This window comes from Diachasma alloeum, unplaced genomic scaffold (genome assembly GCF_001412515.2).
Source record: "Diachasma alloeum isolate Michigan unplaced genomic scaffold, Dall2.0 Dall_scaffold_00899, whole genome shotgun sequence".
NCBI lineage: Eukaryota > Metazoa > Arthropoda > Insecta > Hymenoptera > Braconidae > Diachasma > Diachasma alloeum.
The window spans coordinates 23,669-47,203 of record NW_021681017.1 but is presented as its reverse complement, the minus strand read 5'-3'; the positions used below and the strand labels follow the sequence as shown (position 1 = coordinate 47,203).

Below are 23,535 nucleotides of genomic sequence, written 5' to 3'. Positions count from 1 at the left end.
TATCTTCTCTGGATTACATGATATTGATGGAAAACTGTTCATTAAAAAGTTCTTCATTTTTTTCGTCGCTCGTATTTTTCTTTACGGGAAACTTTTTGCTATCTCATTTAGATTTCGAGATAAGTCTGGACTGTTTTCAAGTGAAATAGTACATTACGCAACTAGTGCTGCGCCGCCCTCGTGAGTAACCGCCTGCTGTCCGCACGTGTTGCGTATATTTTATATGATAAGTGCGTGATGAAGTCTGGGGGCGGAGGGGGGGTGTGGAGGGCGAAGCCCCCCACGAGAAAAGGGGATCCAGGGGGTGAAGCCCCCCCCCCACTGAAGAAAAAAGATCACATTTATTTTAAAAAATAATTATAAAAAAGTGTGATTTAAAAATTATGCGGAACTTCTGAAGAAAAAATTAATTATATTCGTTAAATATGTAGTTCAAAAAACTTGTAAAGTATTTTTAATTGAAAAAAATTAATTATAATAATTACAAAATACAATTTTTAAAAATCATTAAGAATTCGCAAAATAAAGAAAGTTATAATTATAAAAAAATATGATACAAAACGTAATTGAAAAATCGGAGAATATTTTATTTCCATTTTCTTCAAATGTCACATCACCAATAAACTCCTCCTCATCAGTAAATAAATTTTTGTCATTCCGGCCGTGAGGCAGCGTTTCACGGACGCGGAGCGGAGCGGATGCTCCGCTCCGCTCCGCATCCGTGAATCTCTGCCTACGGCCATCATAACAAAAAATACTGTTCGTCATACGGCCAAAAAAAACTTTTCTAGCTCATATGATTGCAGCCCTCGCCTTCGGCTCGGGCTGCAAACTCATATTCGCCAGAAAAGTTTCTTTCGGCCTAGTGACGAAATATACTATCTCCTCACTGCCTAACTCTTCATCACTATCAGGAATTATACGATTTTGGCTCATTTTATCTGCTTCGAAAATCACCTTTATGCCACTCATGCCTGAAACCGGCTGGATTACACACTCGACGCTTCGCGTCTCGTGTCTAATTCAGCCGGTTTCAGGCTTCGTGACATAAAATTTTGTTCAGTACTTGTGGGGAAATTTCGTCATTAACGTGTGTGGTTACATCACTCGCCTTCGGCTCATGCTGTAAACCCCACACACGTTAAATACGAAATTGCCCCACACGTGCTGAAATATACTATTTCATTTTTCAGTCATTCCATCTATTCACTATTCGGAGGTTAGATTTCCTTCCTTGTTATTCTCTTTTAATAGGTGATGCGCATGCGCGTCATGCGTTATTTCGGGTTTCAGTTGACTATAGTCAACTGAAACCATGCGGTTACACGCACGTATCATATAAATTACTTACGGTATCAGTCATTTCAATTTCACAATCATTTTTTGGAAAATATTTCTGAATCCAAGCGAGACATCGAAATTTTCATTAGGACCTTTTTTGTAGCTCTCGTTTTTCTCTACAAAAGTTATTTTTTTCACCGTCTGGTCTGGTCTGGACTATCCACTTTTTTCAGTAATTTTTTTTTTGTCAATTTATATTGAGAATTATTCTGGTTCCCCTCCTGTCTACTCCAAAAATCCTATCCAACAATATCCTGTGACGTTACAAGATGTGGAACGCTATGTAAACTATCGTCTTATGTGAAATGTGTGAAAAGACAAAACTAATCATTATCTGCGTTTTTTATCCATTTCAGAAAGAACAAGAAGAAAGGGAAGAAAGATGGGCAGCGAGGCGTGAAGCTTTGGAGGGTGCCCAGAGAGAATTAGAGAGAGAATGGGGTGCACAATGGAAAGAATGGGCAGATGCAATAGCTGCACTAGAGGCAAAACAACGTGAATTACGTACAAGACGACGTGTACTCGAGCAAGAGAGGAGGGACGAGATGACACAAGTAAGTGGATTGGATTCGGCAGATCCGGGTGTAGATGTAATATCGATCAATTGCCAGTTTTACCTTGCCCTCATCGCACTCGGTATTATTATCTGTTTGTCTGGCAATATCATCATTTATTCACACGTATGTCCACTCGACATGTGACGAATTGTTTCAAATTATTGAGATGGTAAGGGTACTGTACAATTATGTAAATGAAAATTCTTGGCTGGTCTTTGGAATTTTGAGCAACATTTTTATGGACGTATGGAATTATTCTCATTTCTGATAATTTTTTTCATGATCTAAATAAAATCTAAATAAATATCTAATTGATTAATGACTGTAATGAATTAATTACATATTGTAAAAAGACATGAATTTTATGCATTTTAATTATTGTTTGAGTGATGAAATTTTGATTTTTGCAGGGATTTCTTTGGAAGGCAGAGGTTTAGAGAATAATATCAAAAGATTTTTTGTTTCGGCAATTAAATTCCTTACAAAAATGCTCGTGTGACACTGTTGTTTTACCTCACTAGTATTTGAGAGGTTGGCGAAAATAGTTACACAAAGTTTTCTCTGTTAACTAGTCGTTTAGGTTGTTAATAAGTAACTTCAAAGTTAAATGATAACGAATTTTTGTTAGCGAATATCATTTCCGAAATATACATTTTCCTCTGGACGCCGTAGCTTCCAAGATATTTTTGAAAATAACTACAAAGAATTCTTAGTAAAGCCTAATATTTTTGTTAATTTGTCTTTTATCTCGTTGATAAGCGACTAGGAAAATATGTCAAGAGAAATTTTTTCCCAAATAATCCCGTGACATTTCTTTCTAATCTCACTAGTTTCCGAGACATTCGAAAAACAATCTGAAGAAATTCTGTGAAATCACAATTTCACCACTAGATTACATTCTAATCACCTGAAAAAGTACTCATTTTGATCAAAACTGTTGATATTGCTTGACAAACATTAACTGGAATGTTGTACCTACAGTAGAAGACTTGTAAAGGCGCAAAGGGCCGGAATAATGTACATAAGGGAATAGATTATTGACCTAGATTGTCTATGGGTTTGTTATGAGAAGAGAAGATATATGAATTGTTGTTATACTCAACTGTTAATGAATTAATAAATTTTTTTTACAAACATTGTCGTTTGGCATCTTACATTCGAATTAGTAATTACTTTCTCGTATTTCAATTAATACTTCCATTTCTGTAATTTTTATTTTATTTAAACGCGAGCTGCAATGAGCTGTTACATATTTTTCTCGTTTATCACTAAATTTTTGTTATTAATTATTATTCTTAATTAATTACGAAAATTCAATTAACAAACCCAGTGTATTTGAGAGCAAGTGAGAACAGATAAATCTGAATATAAGAACTTGAATAGTTGGAGACAGGTAAGATATTTGAAAGTGCGGAAAAATTGGTGTGCTAACAATTGCATGCTCGTCATTTATTCCTTGATTTTCATCTGGTAATAATTTTTATTCATTAGTTCATCCTGGTCCATAATAGTTTACAAATAAGTCGAAAATATTGTGAAATGTATTGTATGAGTGATTTGATTCTTTTGCTATTTTATTCTGTAAAAATGAAAAGAATTCGATTGAAAATGTTATTTTCATATTTTTTGTTTGATTATAATTTAATTATTACTCGGTTAATTTTTTTTTGTTAACGCTGAAGTATGGTATGTGTGGCTAGGTAGAAAGTTTGTGTAGGGAAGTCGCCTCACTGCGCACCAATCTCCAGAATAAACAGCTACAGTTCGAAGAGTTCATGAGTAATCACAATCAATTGATGGTGCAACAGCAAAATGTAATCAAGGTAAGATAAATAAATTGGTTTGGATAATTTCGGGGTTGGTGAATTAATGTAAATGAGAGTTCTGAGAATTTTTAGAATAATGATTGGAGATTAATTTGAAGGGGTTTTGTTGTTCATGGCGATTTGGTTGGTTTTTTAGACGGATGAGAGTGCAATCAGCGAGGGCAGTTTACCAGAGTCCTGGGGAAGTTTCAATGACAGGAAGTCAGTAGATGCTATGAAGGAACTCGTCAATCATCATGTTTGTATATCAATTATTTGTTTAAAGATGTTTTTTTTTGTTTTGAAAATGACTCGTATGTTGAAGAGGAGTGGAATTGAGAAAGATGAATGAGAGATTGTGTAATTTGGCGATTGAATGATGGCGTTTGAGGGAAAATATCAGAAAACCGTCTTTGCACAAAATTTTCTAATCTACAAAAGAGGTTCTCTCTACCGACGTCGGTGGCCGAAGCGGCTAGGTGCGAGCCTAGTGTGCGAAAGGTTGTGAGTTCGATTCCCCGTGGAACCGAGTTTTTCAACCGGAGGCTCCGGCGAGCGGGAGGTCGCTAATATAGTGACCGCCTGTACCGGCATGGGTTTTCTGTGGTTTCCCATGCTACTCCTATGTTTTATAGGAGTGCGAATGCGGTGCAGTGTAGAATCCACAGCCGCATGCATAGGGTTGAATAGGGCCGATTAGCCAATCAGAAGGCAGAAAGGGCCGGAATATAGAAAAAAATAAAAAATAAAAAGAGGTTCTCTGATGATTACTCCTAAAATCAATCATCACCAAGGAAATTCAAAAATTAACCATGAACCTCTAAATTACCCCTCATTATTCTATAAATAATTCCAAAAATGCTTGTCTACTCTCAACAGAAAAAAGAACTAGCTGCCTTAGAGTCGGAACTCCAAAACAAAGTAAAATCCTTGAATGAACATCAATCTAGAGTGGAAAAAATGGAGGAGGAGTTATTAGATATGGCAGACAAACAGAAGCAAATGCTCAGTCTCGAGGTAAATATCTCGACAACAAATAAAAAACCTTTTGTTTGCAGTTGACTCCCGTTATAGTCGCACATCTGGGGCTGCAAGGAAAGCCGATTTGGCGAATACGACTATATTTCCCTATCCCCACCATGCGCCCAGCTTTTCGTAAATTTACTGTCAGAGTATATTACATTTACGATTTCCTTGAAAGGCGACATAGTCCATACGCAATACCCCCTTCCCGTGGTCACTAAGAGGTCGATGGAATTTTATTATTGGATTTTATGTTTTTGGGGGTGAGGAATCCGAATGTTATTTATTTTGTCCTCCCGTCGCGCAATCATTTGTTATAAACAAATTAGTCCCCATTTTTAGTGAATAAATGTTCTTCTGGGCAAACAAAGAGAGATACAGAAAAATTGTTCAAAAAAAAGTTATTCCTCTTTATTTCACCAATAAAATGATTTTTGACTCGTCGAAATCGATCCAATATTTCCCGAGATACAGGCTAAAGAGTGAGCGCGGGTGGATAGACTGTGCGGACGACGGGTGAATATGGGCGCGGAGCAGTGTATCTAAACGAATATCGTTTGTGTTTGCATACTGCATGAATTTTGATGAACTCCGTTTCTGGCCTTACCATCATTCCAACAAATTTTCCATCACGGAATTGCCTCCTACATCCAAATCGATCCGTCTTCATATTTTACGAGCATTTTTTATCACTCATGAACAAATTAACTGTCTTGATCCTATGAGAGAGAAATTGAATCCAGAATTATTTGGGTTTGATAATGTCGATGGCATTCTCAAGCCCAGTCGAGTAACTGAATTGATTCCTCCATCATTTGAACTAATTCTTCCTTGCACATGTAAAGAATGCTCACGGAATACTTGTGCTTGCTGAGCTAACCAGGTGTCATGTAATTCCTATTGTAACTGCACTTCGTCTCAAAAATGCCAAAATCCTATGAATGAAGGTGGAGGATAAATTAATGAATTTTCATGTAATTGACTCATTATTTATCATTTTCTCTTTTCAGATATCTTCATCTTCAATATGAAGGGGTCTTCTATTTATCCGATAACAGGAATTATACATTATCATTATAAGTTGCTGGCGACATTTTTACGTTGTTCTCTCGAAGCATGGAACGCGTTTTGTCCCTTACCCGACATGAAGAGTATGAGAGAAAATAGAAATAATCAACAGATTACAGATATTATTCCTTTCTGCAGTAATCTAACGCAATACAGAATGTACAAACCAACAATATTCACTCAGATACTCTGCTCCGCGCCCATACTTACCCGTCGTCCGCGCAGTCTATCCACCCGCGCTCACTCTTTAGCCTGTATCTCAGGAAGTATTGGACCGATTTCGACGAGCCACAAATCATTTTATTGGTGAAAGAAAGAGGAATAACTTTTGTTGAAACAATTTTTCTGTATCTCTCTTTGTTTTCCCGAAAGAACATTTATTCACTAAAAATGGGGACTAATTTGTTTATAACAAATGATTGCGCGGCGAGAGGACAAAATAAACAACTTATTCGGATTCCTCACCCCCAAAAAGATAAAATCCAATGATAAAATTCCATCGACCTCCTAGTGACCACGGGAAGGGGGTATTGCGTATGGACTAACACAATAGCGCAGCTAAGAAAACATTGATGTGTTTACATTCGGGGATCAAGAGTAGTAGGGAGTGGGAGAAATCTTCACGCTGGCGAATAAGCGATCAAGGAGAAATGTGACTATAACGGGAGTGACTACAGCGAGAGTCTACTGCACCCAATAAGAATCTCGGCAACAAATGTTCTCCAACCATTTTTTTGTAAAACGGTTCATTTAAATTTCGTTCTTCTTCAATATCTCAAAAACTACTCCACCGATTTCAATTTTTTTTTTCGCAATACTCGTCTGGATGGCCTTTATCTAGATCAACCAAAATATTTATACTCATTCATACAAAATTTTCGAGATATTTTCGTTTTTTCGGTTTTGTAATTTGTTCATTCTTCTACGCACGATAACTTGGGAAAAAATGAAGATAGCAAGTTGAAATTTGGTATGATTATAGCTCTTACAATACTGAAGATTGGTATTTTGGATAGACGTAACCGGCCGACCAGTTTCGGAGATATTTAACCTTTTGTATAAATCTATTCCATTAAAAGGTTGAATATTGTTCTGTAGACACTCTGTACCGTGTGGTTACGGTTGTATGCCCGTCACGAGCATCGGGAATCGCTACGGATCCATTACTACGGAATTGGTAGAAATAAAAAAAGACAAAGACTAATGACGTAAATAGTAAAGGTCTTGTGCATTAGATTTTATGAATTATAGTACTGTATCATTCCAAATAAAAAATTGAGTTTCGAAGGAAGAAAAATGAATCTACTGTATCTCTGTCAATTGATGAGATATAATGCTTGGTTATCACTCATTTTTCTTCTTTTTACTTAAATTTTTTTAAGATGAAAAATGAAAATAATTCCAAAAATTGTGAGACAATATTTCAGGTCGGTATTTGATGGAATCGGTCATATAGATTTTAATGCGTTAATTTGAGGAGGGGTATGACACGATCGCGATGCATCAAGGCACTTCTCGATACGGATACCTGAACCTCCTGGTATAACACACTTGGAGATAATTCCACGCATTGACACCTAACGATCACATGATCGTTGTATAATATGATTTAATTTTACTCATTCAATTTCTCGGTTAATTTCAAATCCAAAATTTTTCATAACATTTTCCCCAAATTTCATATATTTTCCTGGAATTTTCCACATTTATTTCAACTCCTTAGATGCTCTATTTCTCATCTACGAGAAAAGTGCCGCCAGGAGGCCTGATCACCCAAAACAGTGGCTTTACAGCTACCAAACTTCAACTTCCTATTTTAATTTTTCAGAGAATTATCGTGAACACAACAATTTCATCTCGAAAATGAAAAATTCCGATTATTATCACAGTCTCTAGTTACATAGCGATATTACAATTTAATTTGATGGATATTATCGCTAGGAATCTTTTGATGTAAAGAAATGAATTCAGTCACGAAGTTTTTGGGATATTGAGCAAAAAAGATTTTTGAGAGATTGTTGTAACTCAAAAACTGCTCGAAGTTTGAGCTGGCCCCCCAGCCGGGAATCGAACCCGGGTCTATCGTATGTCAATCCCACACTCTAACCACACAGCAACCGCCGTCGGTCCAAAATCATACCAATTATGTGATAAAATTTAAGATTTTTACCTTCAACTTTAGTCCTTTTTCTGTGAAGGTTTATAAAAATTTTCCGAAAAATCCACACACACCTATGGACACACATACACACATTTAGTAAAAAAACTGCAGATGGCTGAATTTTTAATAGTCGTAATTTTACGTGGATGCGTCTACGATCTTCCCTTTCCTTCACTAACAATCATAGTTTTTCATTGCATATATTTATTTATATAGTTATATGAGAACAAGTAGGAATTTCGATGTTTTTTATTATCACCATACGATTGAATATTTATATACAGCCAAATTCATGAAGAATAGAACCGACGACGGTGGCCGAAGTGGTTGAATCCCTGGGCCGGATGGTGGGACCCGTTGGTCAAGTTGGAATTTTTAATCTTTCGGAAACCGTTGAGCGGGAGTCTAGACATCCGAAATCATCGAGATCAAATGTTTGGGGAATATTCTCCAATGGTGTCCGGTCGATGGACGTCCATGTCGGCCAAGGTTTTCCATGGTTTCCCTCGTGACAAGGAGAGTCTGTACATGGAGTACCGCTCCTGGGGTACAATGCGACATGGTGGGGGAGAAAGTCGTGGGGGATGGGATGGGACCATAAAAAGCCTAATCGGCTATATGGGAATGAAAAGAAAAAGTCATGAAGAATAGAGGGAAGGAGGTCAAACTGTGTACGGAGGATATTGGGCCTAAAACGAAAATTTCAAATAAATCGAAGAAGTCGCAGCAGTTATGAGCGACCAGACGCAGTGGAGAGAGAATATTAAATGTTCATCAATTGCCATTAATGAACATTTAATTTATCCATTAGTTTTTTCAATTTTCGAATTTTTGCGAAATAGTCCGTACGCTGTACCTGATCCTGTGTCAATGTAAGAGTCCCCGCGTTTTGATGTATGACATTTATGTTTTTTAGGTCGCCGATTGCGAATTTGTGAATTTTTTTCCAAAAAATCCGGCGTTCTATTTGTTATTAACAATTTACGTTTTTAAACGATTATATATCACGGAAACGGTTACAGAACGGGAGAAAAGTTTCAAACAAAAGATGTTTAGCATGTCAAGACACACATTTTTTTTTTTATAACTTTTTTCCCTAACTATGATAGAGAAAGAGTCATCGGGGGTGGGAGCAAAGCGGGCGGTGCATTAGCCCTTGCGCGAGTAGCGGGTGTCGGCGGTAAGCACGTGGACCCCTCGCGCTCTCATTTAACGGACTATATCTCTGTCAGAAATGGAGATAGGCCAAAAAGACACAAAAACTAATCTATCTATTTTTTAAAGGGGAACAATTTTCATGCAAATTTTTTTCTCGCATCTCGAACTGCTTATGCGCGAAGCTATCATAAACAATAACATGCTAGGCAATTTACTCCATCATAGAGCGTAAAAGTGTTAATATCTTATTAATGGTAGGAGTATGAAAAAAATTCAAAAAACTAAAGATGCGTAAAATTTGATGGCGAACATTTTTCATCTTAATGATTTTTTTCTATCTCTATTGCTTTTGTCGATAAACGCATCGGAGCGCGCCGATGCCTTGTGTCGATGTTGACGCGCCACCCGCCTTGCTCCCACTCCCGATAACTCTTTATCATAGTTAGGGAAAAAAGTTATATAACAAAAAATGTGTGTCTTGACATGTTAAACATCTTTTGTTTGAAACTTTTTTCCCGTTCTGTAACTGTTTCCGTGATATATTTTTTTTATCGTTATTTCACATCGCTTCGACCTGGTTAGGAGGGTATACTGCGATGATGATCAAGACTTTAAATGGTTAGATCGCACCATTCTACTTAGCCGGGATTTGAACTTGGAACCTTTCACATGTGAGGCAACGAACTTACCCACTGCGCCAAGCTACCGGGGTTTCCGTGATATGATCGCCTAAAAAATTAAATTGTTAATAACAAATAGAACGTCGGATTTTTTGGAAAAAAGACTCACAAATTCGGAATCAGCGACCCAAAAGACATGAATTTCATACATCAAAACGCGGGCACTCTTAAATTTTTGACCTAGGATTAGGTACTGCGTACAGACTAAACAAAAACAACTAAACAAAAAAATTTGTTTAGATGTCCTTTTGACCCCAATAAAAAAATTCGTTTGACCGAGTTCGAAGATGAAGGCGATAGAAATAATTGTTATTTAAATTTATATGAAAATTTGCAAAAATTGTGTATTTTTTGAAAATCAGAATTCCAGGGATATCTTTGAATATCATGCTTGAATGAATTCAATCATAGCTTAAAACGTTGAATTGTTTGTTTTAATGCCATTAAGTCGAAGTAAAAAGGTGATTACGATAGGGACATTGATTGATTTGATTTTTATGATGATTGTTGAAAATTTCGTATTTTTCATGAATCTCTCTGAAAGTGAACATTCTGATGGTTTCTTCAAATGTGATGTTTCAAATTCATTCAAGTGTGTATAAATAACATTCGTCTGTTAACAATAAATTGTACATTATAGAAGGAAATTATGTGCAAAATAACCATTCGGAAGCATATTACTAATTTATTAGCAAAAATAACTACTATATGCAATACAAGAGCAATTTTCCACTTGTGTTCATTTCATTGAAGAATAATTGGTAGAAAGCGGAATAAAACAAGAGCATAATACGAGTATCGATCGATAAATTGGATTTGAAGGCAAAATCAACAAATACACTAATACATGCGAAATCTTATGTCCATGAGTGGGTCATAGTCACCTACCGTGTCGATTCATTTGCCCTCCCTATTTTCAATGGAGGCCCCCATATCCCGTAAGAAAAAACGAATGGGCCGAGCTCGGTCCAAGCCCGGCGGCCGGGCTGCCGAACTTCGGGGCCCGTTCCTCAGCCGGGACCGCGCCGGACTTGGTTAAAATCTGGGATGGTAACATGGGGCCAGGCCTGGGCGCCGATCTCGGCAGCGTTGGTTGCCAGTCGTTGGCCAGGCTCAATCAAACATTACTTAATTACATGGATATGATATCAGTGATTGAAATACAAGTAATTCAATCTTACTACTGAGCATTGGTAACAGGTTCAAGGAGGAAAGAAAATCAATACCGGTATGCGATTCACGCCAGTCTGGCTGCCAAACTATTTATGACAATTATCAATGATAACTAAAACAAGATAGTTACCTTTTTGCTTTCGATTGGAAGCTTTGTAATCGCTCGATTTTCACATTCTCTAATTTTCATTGGAAATGATGTAGAATGTTCTGAAACGTAAAAAAAGGAAGTTTGGCGACCATGTCTGTATGTGAATATGTCCACCGCCACCTTCCCGATGGTCAATTTTTAGAAAATTGAATAATTAAGTGGCTAAAATAATTTTAAAAAAATTGAAATTGAAAATTGAAATTTTGTCAGATTATAGGTCTTAATGAGGACTAACTCTGTGCACAATTTCAGCCCGATCGGTCAAGTAATTTTTTAGATAAAGCGATTCGTTTTTAAATCGTTTTTCGCGAATATCTTTAAAATTATTGGACCGATTTAGATTTTTTTTTTCAAAATATTCGTCTTGATGTCCTCTATCTAGATCAATCAAAACATCAATACCTGTTCATGCAAAGTGTTCGAGATATTCCCCTTTTTCTGTTTTTTCATTAAAATCCTTGTATTATGCAAAGTCTAGTACTTGTGCCTATGCATGTGCAGGCATATGAACGAGAAACGGATCCATTCGGAATCTTACTACCAATGGAATTGGTAGAAATGAAAAGAAGAAAAAGACTAATAACGCAAAAAGAAACGGTCGCATGCCTTCTGTCGAATAGGCTCGAACCCCTGCTTGTTTTAGGATGATTTTTAGTATTAATTCTGCCCTATCTACCAAATCCTAAAACAATCATGGCTGAAAACCCGATTTTGTTAACTTAAAATATTACCCTAACGTGGACTGGAACCCACGACCTGACGACTACTAATCCGACGTCCTAACCACTAGCCTACCACGCAATTCGTAAAATTTCTACTTCAAATCGTCCATATTAATTCCACCTCGGTTTTTTTTCGACTTGAACATTTTATTATTGAGTTGATAGAGATATTAAGTGATTCAACTAGAGTTTAGTCGGTAAATTAATTCAATAATGAAGAACAATAATAATAACTATTAATTATAATAATAATTATAACAATGATGATTAATTTTGAATGACGATTCTTTTTTTTCGTGATAATTAGCGAATAATATGTGACTTCGATACCTACAATCCCACCATTTTATTTTTACGATTATACCCTTGAAATTCTACCCTCAAGATTCCACCCTTACCATTCAACCGTCACAATGTCACCCTTATGATTTTTTCGCTCCATTCCATTATTACGATTTAACCTTTACAATTTTACTCTTCAGATTTTACCCTTATGATTCCACCCCTAAGATTCCATTCTGATCATCCAACCCTTCCAACTGAACCCTTACAATTACACCAACGGCTGGAGTCCAAGCTCCGGGCCACCGCTGCTGGGGTTTGGTTATCGAGTTCCGACATGCCAATGTTCAGCCAAGGCTGGGCCAGATCTGTCAACCAAGGCTCGACTACCCGCCCTTCCCCCGAGGATCAAGCCCTGGTCCCCAAGGATGGCCGAACCGCGGTCCAAGCTTGGGCGCCCACACTTGGTCCGTTTTTCCAACACTGGCATTTCCTACCTGGGATAACAGTTCGATAAGCTTCCCTCTATTCTTCATGCACACATTTGATCTAAGCTTGTAGTCATTCGCCAAATTTCAGACGCTAGAATGGCCAAACGTTCGATTTAGAAATTCCGTACATTGTAAATGTCCGATCTCGAATAGCGGGAATGGATCAGCTACAGCCTGAGTGGTTTTCCGAAATTCATGCATGGTTTTTTTATTTATTATTAACTCATGAATGGTATACATGGTTTTCATCATGCCGACTCATGTAGCGTAAAAATTATGCCACAAAATCGATGAGACAATAGAAATACTATTCTCTTCAATTGTAATATCATTGAACATGTAAATTTGTAAAATTCTTATTTGCCTGAATCCGAGGAATTCATCCATAACAAGATGCCACGAAGTAGTAGAGGTATATGGACATCAGTAGACATTATTTTCCGTTATGATCGTCACCATGCATTTAGGATTATTTGATGAATCATTTTTCGACTAATATATGATCATAAGAGTCTTCGGTTCGAATTGTCAACTGCACGAGATGGACATTTCTTGCAATGCATTCGCAATAATAGAATCTCAGATTTGATCTATTGAGATTATTCCCGAAGCTATGTTTGTCATGAAAAATATTTGTTGCTAGAGACACAAGAACGAAAATTTGAAAGCCGAATACCTAATGCGATAAAACATCAGATTGTGTATAAGATACTTGTTCGTATGAGCTGACGTAAGATGACAATTCACTCAAAACCTAGCAATTTTTCCGCTCAGATACACACGGAGAGAAATATTCAATAATAAAAATTACGTATCTTTTCCGTAATTCCGGAGCGAAATGTGGTTGTAGGATATTTTACGGAACTGTCACGGAATTTTTCCAGAGCGTTCCGTAATTTTTACCTAAATTTCCTGTGACAAATTACGATACCGTCACTTAAATTTTCTGAGTCGATTCCGTAATTGGTGAGCGAATTGTGAGTTCCGTAATTTTTACTGAACATTTCTCACCGTGCATGTACGAATCAAGAAGCACCTGAAATACTGGATTATTCGTAAATATAAGTGTAGGTGACATTCATATTCTAACCAGGTTACATATCAGGATAATCAATAACAAACCCCTCGCTCATTCCGCAAAAATATTCGAGCAATTATAGAAATAGAAGACTCGCAATGAGGCCTATTGTGTTTTGCGCAGCTTTAAGACTATTGTCTCTTACTTTCATAAGAGAATAGTAACTCTATTACGAACTTTTGGAAACGGGTCGAACAATTACTGAAGAACGCTACAGTCGACAATTGAACAAATTGAGCGAGGTACTTGATGAGAAGAGGCCATTTACTGGGCAAGGTAGCTGCAAAGTCGTTGCTCCATGATAACGCTCGACCTCATGTTGCTCGCGCGACTCAGAAAACGATTTTAAGCTTGGGCTGGGAGGTTGTCCCGCACGCGGCTTATTCACCGGACTTGGTCCCTTCCGATTATTATCTGTTCCGGTCCATGCAGCACGCCTTGGAGGAAAGACGCTTCCAAACTCTGGACAATATACGAAAATTCGTCGATGACTTCATCGCCTCAAAGCTTGCAAGTTTTTTTCGCGATGGTATTCGTATGTTGCCCGATCGATGGGGCAAGGTCATCGAAAACGATGGACGATATTTCGAGGATTCATCTAGTCTTTATATATTTTATAATGCTACATATTTTGATAAAAAAACGGAAAGATTAAGTTATACACCTAATATCAGCATTGGGATTTCTTCGAAGCGAAATGATCTTATTTATTATTAACGTTTTTTTTGGGTAGAAATAACAATTTGCTTTAGCAGCATCTGAAACTTGTCGAATAGATGGGGTAGTGAATTGAGAGAGGAGATGAATCGATGCCCAGAATTTTCTAAGATAATTTATGTGTTACGATCTTATGAACTGAACAAGGCAAAATCTCTTTTATTCATGTTTGTAGTTTGCGGCTCTCTACTTCAATCATCAGTCCATCGCATATTCAGTATAAGTTATTCGATTTCAAATTGAGTCTCCATAGAGATTTTCGATTTCTGCTGATATGCCTAATCGGATGTCTGAAGTTTGGCGAACGTGACTATAAGCCGGAACCATAAGGACTTTTTCCCTAAATGCCCCCCCTCCCCCGTGAAGAAAACAATAGACGTATAGACATCAAAAATATCATATCTTCACGTTTCATGAAACTCTACATAAGTTTCAGGCAAATTTAGGAGATGGTCAACATCAACAATTACTAAGCTTCCATTCGGAAACAAAAGAGTCAACTCAAATAATTTCCAAAACCTTTAAAATTTGATCCTCTTGCTTAATCATCTTAGTATAGGTTAGTGCTCCTACAAAAAAATATTACAAGATCATTTTTGTAGCTAACAAAATTCTCTATAGTGTCTTTTCCGAAATCTTTCACTGAACCTAACGATTCTGAGATAGCTGAACAATTAGGAAAAACTGTGAAACTCGAGTTAAGAACAACACCTTAGCTAATTACGTAAATATAAATATGCAGTTTCACGATTGCCAAGAGACCGTGTGTTAACTCTTCACTCCTGAGCCCAATAAGGTACAGCATCGCTAGCCGGGTCAATTCATTTATTTCACGTCTAGTATTCAAATCCATCTTTATAATGATTTGAGATTGATTGGGATAATTTAAGTATTCGAATATCTTCAAAGGTACTATGTATTCCTTTGAAGCAAAACCGTGGAAGTTGTGGGTTCTTGACTGGAGTGTTGCTGTGGTCCTTTCTTATTATATCCATCAGGTTTATTATTAAATTAAATTTAATGGATATGAAGTATTCTTTCTTTAACTCCGTCATACCTTCTTACGACAATAAATTAATTTCATATAGAAATACCTTCATTTATTGGAGAATTAAAATTCTTTTCTTTCAATGAGGTAACCAAGTTTTTTTAAAGGAACCAACAGATTCCTGGTGAAGAATTCAATCCTGACCAACTCTTGGCGTAACCCAGGACTCACGACGAGGACGTAGTTGGTGGAGAGTCCCAAAAAGAAAATATATAAAAATTTATTAATTCCGTTTATTCGCATTTAATCGATGACCTATGGTATTGGTGTCCCATTGTTTACCAAACGATTTCCAATCATACTCTGCTTTCAGAATTTATTAATGTTACTATGTCCCCGCCAACGACCCTAAACCGCCCAATAATGGACCGTAAAAAGTGTTCACAATTGCACGTTCTCTCCTCTCTTTCAGTTCGAAGGTCAAGAGATAACCGAAAAGAAACTCGTCTTGGCGAAGCGCACCCAGGAACAACTCCAGGAGATCCTCAAACGTAAACAGTCCCTCTCCTTAAATCTGAAACGTGCGCTTCCAGCCTCCTCAGGTCGTTCCAGCAGTTCAAGCGACGTCTTGGCCAGTTGCGACCTGAAATCCTTCCAGGACGCCTGCAACCGTAAACTTAGAATCGCTTCGGCTCTCTGTCTTCTTCCTCCAGACCTCCCCATTTCCACCGACACAACTGAGACCTTCCACACAGCAGCTGCAGAGACTCCTGACCTCCAGTCCTTTTCGTCCCCGTCAAATTCAGTTGATCCGGTCAATTCCATCAAGTCAAATGATCCAATTAATCCTCCAGACCATGAAAATTTCCAGGAACTAAACGACCCTAAAACTGATGACAAACAAGAAGGAAACCTCTTCAATCACCGAATAATACCTTCCAGTGAAGACAAGATAGACGATAAAATCACAAATCATCAAATGATATCTTCCAATGAATTTATTGATGATAAGTTAATGAATCATCAGATGTCTTCAAGATCAGAGAAACAAGAAGAAAAGACTGAATTAATGAGTGATAATTATGAGATAATTGAGCCAACTGATGACAATAAAGAGTTAAATAGCGATTTAGTTGAGAATCCTAAAGATAATGATGATGATGATGATGAAGATAGTACATTTGCGAGTCACGAGAGAGGATCACTAGAGACCTTAAGTGATGATCCTTCGAGTCAGGAGAATCAGGCGATGAAGAGACTCAACCAGAGAATAACCCGGCAGAAGATGACGGTAATGAGGTGTCTTGAGTCCAGCACACCGGCCAAAGATGATTTAAATCGACAGATTCTGGTGCTCCAGGATCTTCAGAGGCAGCAGATTGAGCTCGAGATCTGGTTGCTGAAGAAGGGGAAGGATTACGAGATGAGGAGAGGCTTGAAGGGGGCAGAAGGGAGGGCGGATTATTTGGAGACAGAGTCTGAGGACGATAACTGGAACTCTGGGGTGGATGGGGATATTGGAGGAGTAGGGAGAGGATTAATGGGAGAGAGAGATGTCATGAGTGATCAGGATGAGGATGGGAGGGAGGCAATCAGGAATGGAGCACAAAAAGGGCCGGTGAGCAGGGGATACTCCTCGGTTTATCTTACGGTGAGTGTGGTTTTTTCACATTTGGATAAACCAAGTAGTGTCAGAGATAGACGACATTCAATGGAGATAGATTTTCTAATTTATGATGTGGATAGTAATGAGAAAGTTATAATACTTCCAGGTTGAGTGACCCCGACTATTTTTCATCATCTTTTTTTTTAAACAAATGTCCTTGTTAGTGTCTTTTTTCAAGGCTTTCAATTAGAATGTACTCACGTAAATAGATAGTTTGTGAAATATTTCTTTCGAAAATCGAGTTTTTAGTGATTAGTGAAAAAACGCTCATTGAAATCAATTAAATTATGGATAAGATCATGTCAATGCTCTCTTGATTAGATTTATAGATGATGGAAATAGAATCATATGTTGTTGACTTACACGATAGCGTAATAAGCGTTTCTTCACGAATGAAAGCTTTATTTTCGCCAAAGTTGAACTTTTCGATTTTTTGTATTAGAATGACTAAGTATGCTTTGAAAAGACATAGAAGACCAATGTCGAATGTGTCTGTATGATGTACTGATCATGAATGTGTATGTGCAGTTGTGTGTGTCATTAAGTTTTAGTGGAAATAATTTCTCTTTCAACGATGAACCAGCGAGGTAAAAAATGCAGCCAATTTCATGAAATTTCTTGAGTATATGAAGAGTTTCAGATTGCTGTAGAAAATGGTTCAAATTAAATAAATTATTTTAACACTTCGTTGGTCGCGCTAAACTTACGAACGTCGTTGGTCGCGCCGTTAGCACTGTGCCAGCAATAATTGACATGATGATAAATTTTAAATATCCAGGAAAAATATGAAAAAAATCAACAGTCATCTAGATAGTACGCTATAAAAAATTCTGTGGGATTTTTCATCCTCAGTGTTACCCTTCATTACATATCCAAACTCAAAGTTGACCTGTTTTTCGGGAAATGTACTTTATACGCAGAACACGGCATGGAGTTTCGGCAAACAAATTTAAAAATCTTACTGCGTATGACATATTTGGCTGAAATTTTTATTGGTAAAGTTTCCAGACACTTCAAAATTAGATGTCAATTTTTTTCAATTTTGTCAGAGGGTTGACTGCAGTGTCATTGAAATAAATTGGAATAAGTGCGGCGCGGTGCTCAAAGCGTGACCAACGGAATGTTGAGGTATTTATGGCGGGATGGGCATGTAGGAGGTGTAGCCCATACGCTGGGAGTGAAAAGATATGCACTATGAGGTCCATGGGTCAAGTTTGTTTGTTTCGATATTTTTTGGGTCCTAGAATGCAAATTTGTTTGCTGGCCAACGCTCAAGTGATGCATTCAAAAGTTATTAACAATTGAATTGTTTAAGGGGAGACTACTATGAGTTTTAAAAGTCGTGGGTTATTGGAGTGAGACTTTTCATACGTTGGAGATCGATTATATAGATCTGAAAACGAATAATTAGTGGAAAAAAATTTTTTTTTTATTGTTCGTGTAGCGAAGGTACTTTTATATTTATTTCACACCATTTCAATGTATTATTTTCGAGCTCGGCTTAGCAACCGAATTTGGTACCGTGACACGTGTCGCCGATATATCGCTGTCCTTGTCGCAAGACATCCTCGCGACGATTCGTAATAATTCGGACATCCTCGATCGGATGATCTAATACCGTTGTCGCGGGAGCTGACTCTCGTTCCAGCTCTCATGGTGTAAACCAAAGTTACTTTCGCTGTGAATAAATTCAATTCGATATATACGTTAATTCCGAGTGTTTTACGTTACAACACCCTTCTATCCTTCACCGAATCCCACAGTTCGTTTTGCCCGAAAACACTTGAAATGCTAAAAACAGTTCAGGGCCTCCAATTTTTGAGCTACCAAGTTTTTTTTTCAAAATTTTCGGAAAAATATGTGGAACAACAATTACGAGCCAGTTTTTTGGAATTTGACTCCTACACAGCTGATTTAGTTTTTTTTTAATATGGAAAAATTCACTATTTGTGTAAAAAAATACAAAAAAAGCAAATTTAGCCATGTAAGAGTTTGTTTTATTGATTGAGATATCAGGATAAATTAAACGGGAATGGATTGGTTTTGACAAGCCGAACATTTTTTATTAAAATTTTTTTGTTATACAACTCAAAGGTGCAGAGCAATATCCATTTGAACAATTCAATTCTTAATAACTTTTGAATGCATCACTTGAGCGTTGGCTAACAAACAAATTTGGATTCTACGACCTAAAAAACATAACAACACAAACTTGACCCATGCATCTCATAGTGCATACCTTTTCACCCGAAGCGTAAGGACTACCCACTAGTGACACGGAGGGAAATCTGTTGTTCTTTCGCAAAAAACCAATCGCTGAACAAAAAAGAAATTTTTTTGTTCAGGGAGTGGTTTTCTGCAGGAATACAGTAGATTCCTCACTACCTCGCCTTCTACATTCAATCATCGCCGGTTCATCATTAAGAAAAATCTCTATTATTTGAAGAGGAGGATTGAATAAAATCGAAGTTTAATCCATTCGGAGACAAATTGTTAATTGATCAACAACAATAGCTATGCTCAGTTATATCCAATGCAATTATTCACTTGTTTTAAGTTGTTAACGTCTTTCTATTTGCAATAATGTGAGAAATAGACATTATCGAAACATAGACATGACAGAAATAGAATTAGACATTATTGCTTACGACCAATAAAATTGGTGGGGGAAAAATTGCAAAAACAATAGTCGCACGCGAGTGATATTATACGCATCTTTTTAAATGTATTGAGAACTATTGAGTTTAGAGAAAAATGTTAGATGTTGTTTGTTGAGACTTCAACATATACAGAACTGAATTTTTTTGTTAAAGCTGAACAATTGCTATTGCTACAAAATATTTTTTGATGGGGGCACGTTTTAGGTGAATATTTCGAAAATGTAATTATCTCGGTAATCAATGAGTTTCAAGGGAAATTATTAAGAGACATTTTTCCCCTGCATTTGCGGAATAAGTCGCATGAATTTCAGTATTTGAAACATTTTTGAAATTTATAGTAGAGAAATTCCACGTCAAATCTGAAATGAAAAAAATGTCATGTTTCCGATTATTCTGCCGATTTTTTTTTTGAGAAGGAATATGTAAGACCAAGCTTTCATGAAAATCCGCGAGTTATGATTTTTCAAGAAATTGCACTTTTTCCACTTGAATTTTGATTGTTTGAGAAAACAATTAGTCGAAAAAATGACTTATTACAAGCCATATTCCACTTCGGAACATATAACTATTACACCTGAACGTTACAGTGAAGGGACAGGGAGGGGGCACAACCCATTGCTTCGCGTAAGTCTCGAATCGTCTCGGTGTGAGAGAAGTGGGGGTCCGTCCGAGTATTAGTGCGCCATAAGAGGAGCACGCTGGCGAACGCACACCACTACCAAACGGCGAAAAGTGGAGCACCGTGAGACGAAGCAAAGGGTTACGAATCCTTATTTATTTGATAATTCATGAATTTACGGCGAATTGCATTTTATAATCGTTTTGGAATTGTGATAGTGTTGGTTTTTGACTTTTTCAATGTTGTCGCCCCACATAAAATGTTGAAACAACTTGTGAAGACATTTTTTTCCTCAACAGGAAATTCACAGAAAGACCCAGGTCCACATGGTAACATCAAAATGTCTTCGAATGAAGTGGAACTCAAGCCTCTCTACCGATTATCATTCCCACACTGAGAAAAAATTTTTTTTTGCCAAGTATCCATTTACTTGAGAGAAGTATTCGTTTTTTTAATACCGTATTTCTCCAGTCGAGTCATTCCCAGGCAATACTCATTAGATTTCAATTATGATAATTATATAGTTGTAGAAGATGATCATGTTAGTTATGACCTTGAGTGAACTCCGTCAATAATTATCGACATTAAAAAATTGATCGAAATTTTTCCTTGTGGAAAACGAGAAATTTAGGAAAAATGAATAATCATTGGAGGAGTGCATCCAAGGTCATGCGTAACATAGTCATCCTCTAAAGCAACATGATTGTCATAATTGAAACTTCATCAGGCTTACCTGGGAATGCCTCGACTGGAGAAATACGTTATTGAAAAAATAAATAGTTCTGTCAAGTAAATGGATGTGGGAATGATATTCGGTAGAGGCTTGAGTTCCATTCCATTCGAAGTCACTTTGATGTTGTCATGAAGACCTGCGTCTTCATATGAATTCCTTGTTGAGGAAAAAATTATCTCCATAAGTTGTTTCAACATTTTATGTGAGGCGACAACATTTAAAAAGTCAAATACTCGCACTTTCACAATTCCAAAATGATTCGAAACTGTAATCCGTCTTAAACTAATTGATTATCAAATAAGTCCGGATTCTTAATTGTCCGCTCCCTCGCCGTAACGATCAGGTAAATAGTTATATGTTCTGAAGTAGAATATGGCTTGAAATTCATCACTTTTTTAACTATTACTAGTTATAAAATTTGTTTTCTTTGTCATTTACGCATTGTTTCCGGAAAGGATTTTTTCGGGAAAAAAAATCACTCATTTAACGAAGAATGAGTGCAAAATAATTATTGTCCTTTGGTGAAAATGTCGGTAATTATGTCCCCAAGTTGACCCTAAAATTTCAGTTAAAAAAAATAAAGTTTTGATTTTGCCACAATGGCTCCAAAAATTGAATAAATTAAGTTCGATTGCGCTCATTTTGAAGCTTTTCTAATTACCTTTTAATGTATGGAAATGAAAATTCGATTCCTAATGGTTAATTCCAATTATTTCGATTTTTTCTCAAACAATCAAAATTCAAGTGAAAAAAGTGCAATTTTTTTTGGAAAAACCGTAACTCGTTCAAAAAAATATCGTATCCCCCTAACATTTTATAAGAGCTTGTCTCATGTATTCCTTCTAAGAAAAAAATCGACAAGACAATCGGCATTTTTTTCAACTTCGCATTTGACGTGGAATTGCTCAGCAATATTTGGCTCTCTTGCAGAGCCTCAATCGCGGAGATCGACTAGGAAGTCCCTATTCCCTTTCTATTACAAGATCATTACCGTCGTTGATACCCAGCAATAGTTCAGCCGATGCTATCATCAATATGATCGTCTCCGTATCCTCGTACGTCATACGTGGAGCTGGCACATCGAGTCACTACGAGTACGAAGTTCGAGTCGTTGCTGTTGATGACAGTTGGACACTTTTACGTCGTTACAGACGATTTAGGGAGCTTTATGTCAGTATGAGGCAGAAATATGGTGGCAAGGTAGTTAAGATAATTTCTGTAAACTTTATTTAAGGTACTTCTTCCTCAGTGAGTTATACTTGGTGAAAATTTTGCAATGAGCTGAAGACCTAAAATTCGGATCATATGTTGTTGAGCATATGTGAAAATGATTCCCAAAATTTCAAGTATTTTTTCCACGCGAATTTTTGAGATATGCACCAACAAAAACTTAAAAAAGAGAAAAATTGAATGTTTGACCATGGATATCTCAAAAATTCGCGTGGAAAAAATACTTGAAATTTTGGGAGTCGTTTTTACATGTCCTCAATAACATATGATCCAAATTTTAGGTTTTCAGTTCATTGCGAAACTTTCACCGATTATACGTCGCTGAGGAAGTACCTTAAGTTGAAAGTATTCGAAAATGCTCTAACTAAATTAAAAAATTGTCTTAATCGTGTTGTTGTGGTTTTCAGGTATCAGCAATTCGTTTTCCGCCACGACAGGTATTCCCAAGGTACGAAGTAGTTGCTAAACAGCGAAGAAAACGTCTGGAAGAGTATCTGAGACGATTAATTCAAGTCTGCTCAGAATTACCCAATTGCGAGCCTCTCTATAAATTCAGAGGGAATCTTAGTAACCTCGATAAGCAATCACTCCTCGAATTCAGCCCATTCTTCAGGCGTGGCACCTTTGAGAGCAGTAAATACGGGACCAGCTAAAAAATGCTATTTGGGCCACATTGTTGGCTCTTATTATTCCTCATTTTATTTAATTCGACAACTGATCATTTTACAATTTCAATTTCTTATTTATTTTTCATTTCATGTTCAAGTTCTGATACTTTTTTATGAAGAGGATACAATGGGGAATGGGAAATCTACATATCATCACACATTTGCGGTAATTGTGGCTTTTTAGAGTCAACGATTCTTGAAATTATTACAGAATAAGGAAGTAAAACCCAGTTGAAAAATTCTGATTGAACAATTATGTCGGTAATAAAGAATTCTAGGAGGAAATGTCAGAAAATAGCTTTTGAAGGAAATTTTATCAACTACAAAAAAGATCTATCAACCTTTTCTCCTAAATTCAATAGTTTCGGAAATAATTACGAAATCGGAGAGCAACAACTGTAAAAGAAAAATTGGAATGATGAATTTATCTCATTAATGAGATTTCCTAGTCGCGGAAAACTTTCTATTTGATTGACTTTAGATATTTAATCCCTTCCCCATTTAGTCAATTACAAAATACACGTTATTTGTTTGTTTCCCATTGGGAACAATTATTCGATTGAT

General features: G+C 36.8%; 1 protein-coding gene across 2 annotated transcripts in view; it reads left to right on the top strand.

Annotated features, from left to right (window-relative positions):
- Window positions 1-23,529, top strand: part of LOC107045248 (kinesin-like protein KIF16B) — a 72,122-nt gene extending 48,593 nt beyond the window's left edge. The window contains exons 9-15 of one of the 2 annotated variants that reach the window (XM_015267441.1): window positions 1,698-1,895; window positions 3,599-3,721; window positions 3,861-3,962; window positions 4,583-4,720; window positions 15,868-17,046; window positions 22,004-22,273; window positions 22,711-23,529. In XM_015267441.1, the coding sequence (XP_015122927.1) occupies window positions 1,698-1,895; window positions 3,599-3,721; window positions 3,861-3,962; window positions 4,583-4,720; window positions 15,868-17,046; window positions 22,004-22,273; window positions 22,711-22,956 (2,256 nt within the window). In that variant the 3' untranslated portion in view covers window positions 22,957-23,529. The remainder of the gene's footprint in view (window positions 1-1,697; window positions 1,896-3,598; window positions 3,722-3,860; window positions 3,963-4,582; window positions 4,721-15,867; window positions 17,047-22,003; window positions 22,274-22,710) is intronic. The other variant, XM_015267442.1, reaches the window with a different exon arrangement.
- The last annotated feature ends 6 nt before the right edge of the window (window positions 23,530-23,535 follow it).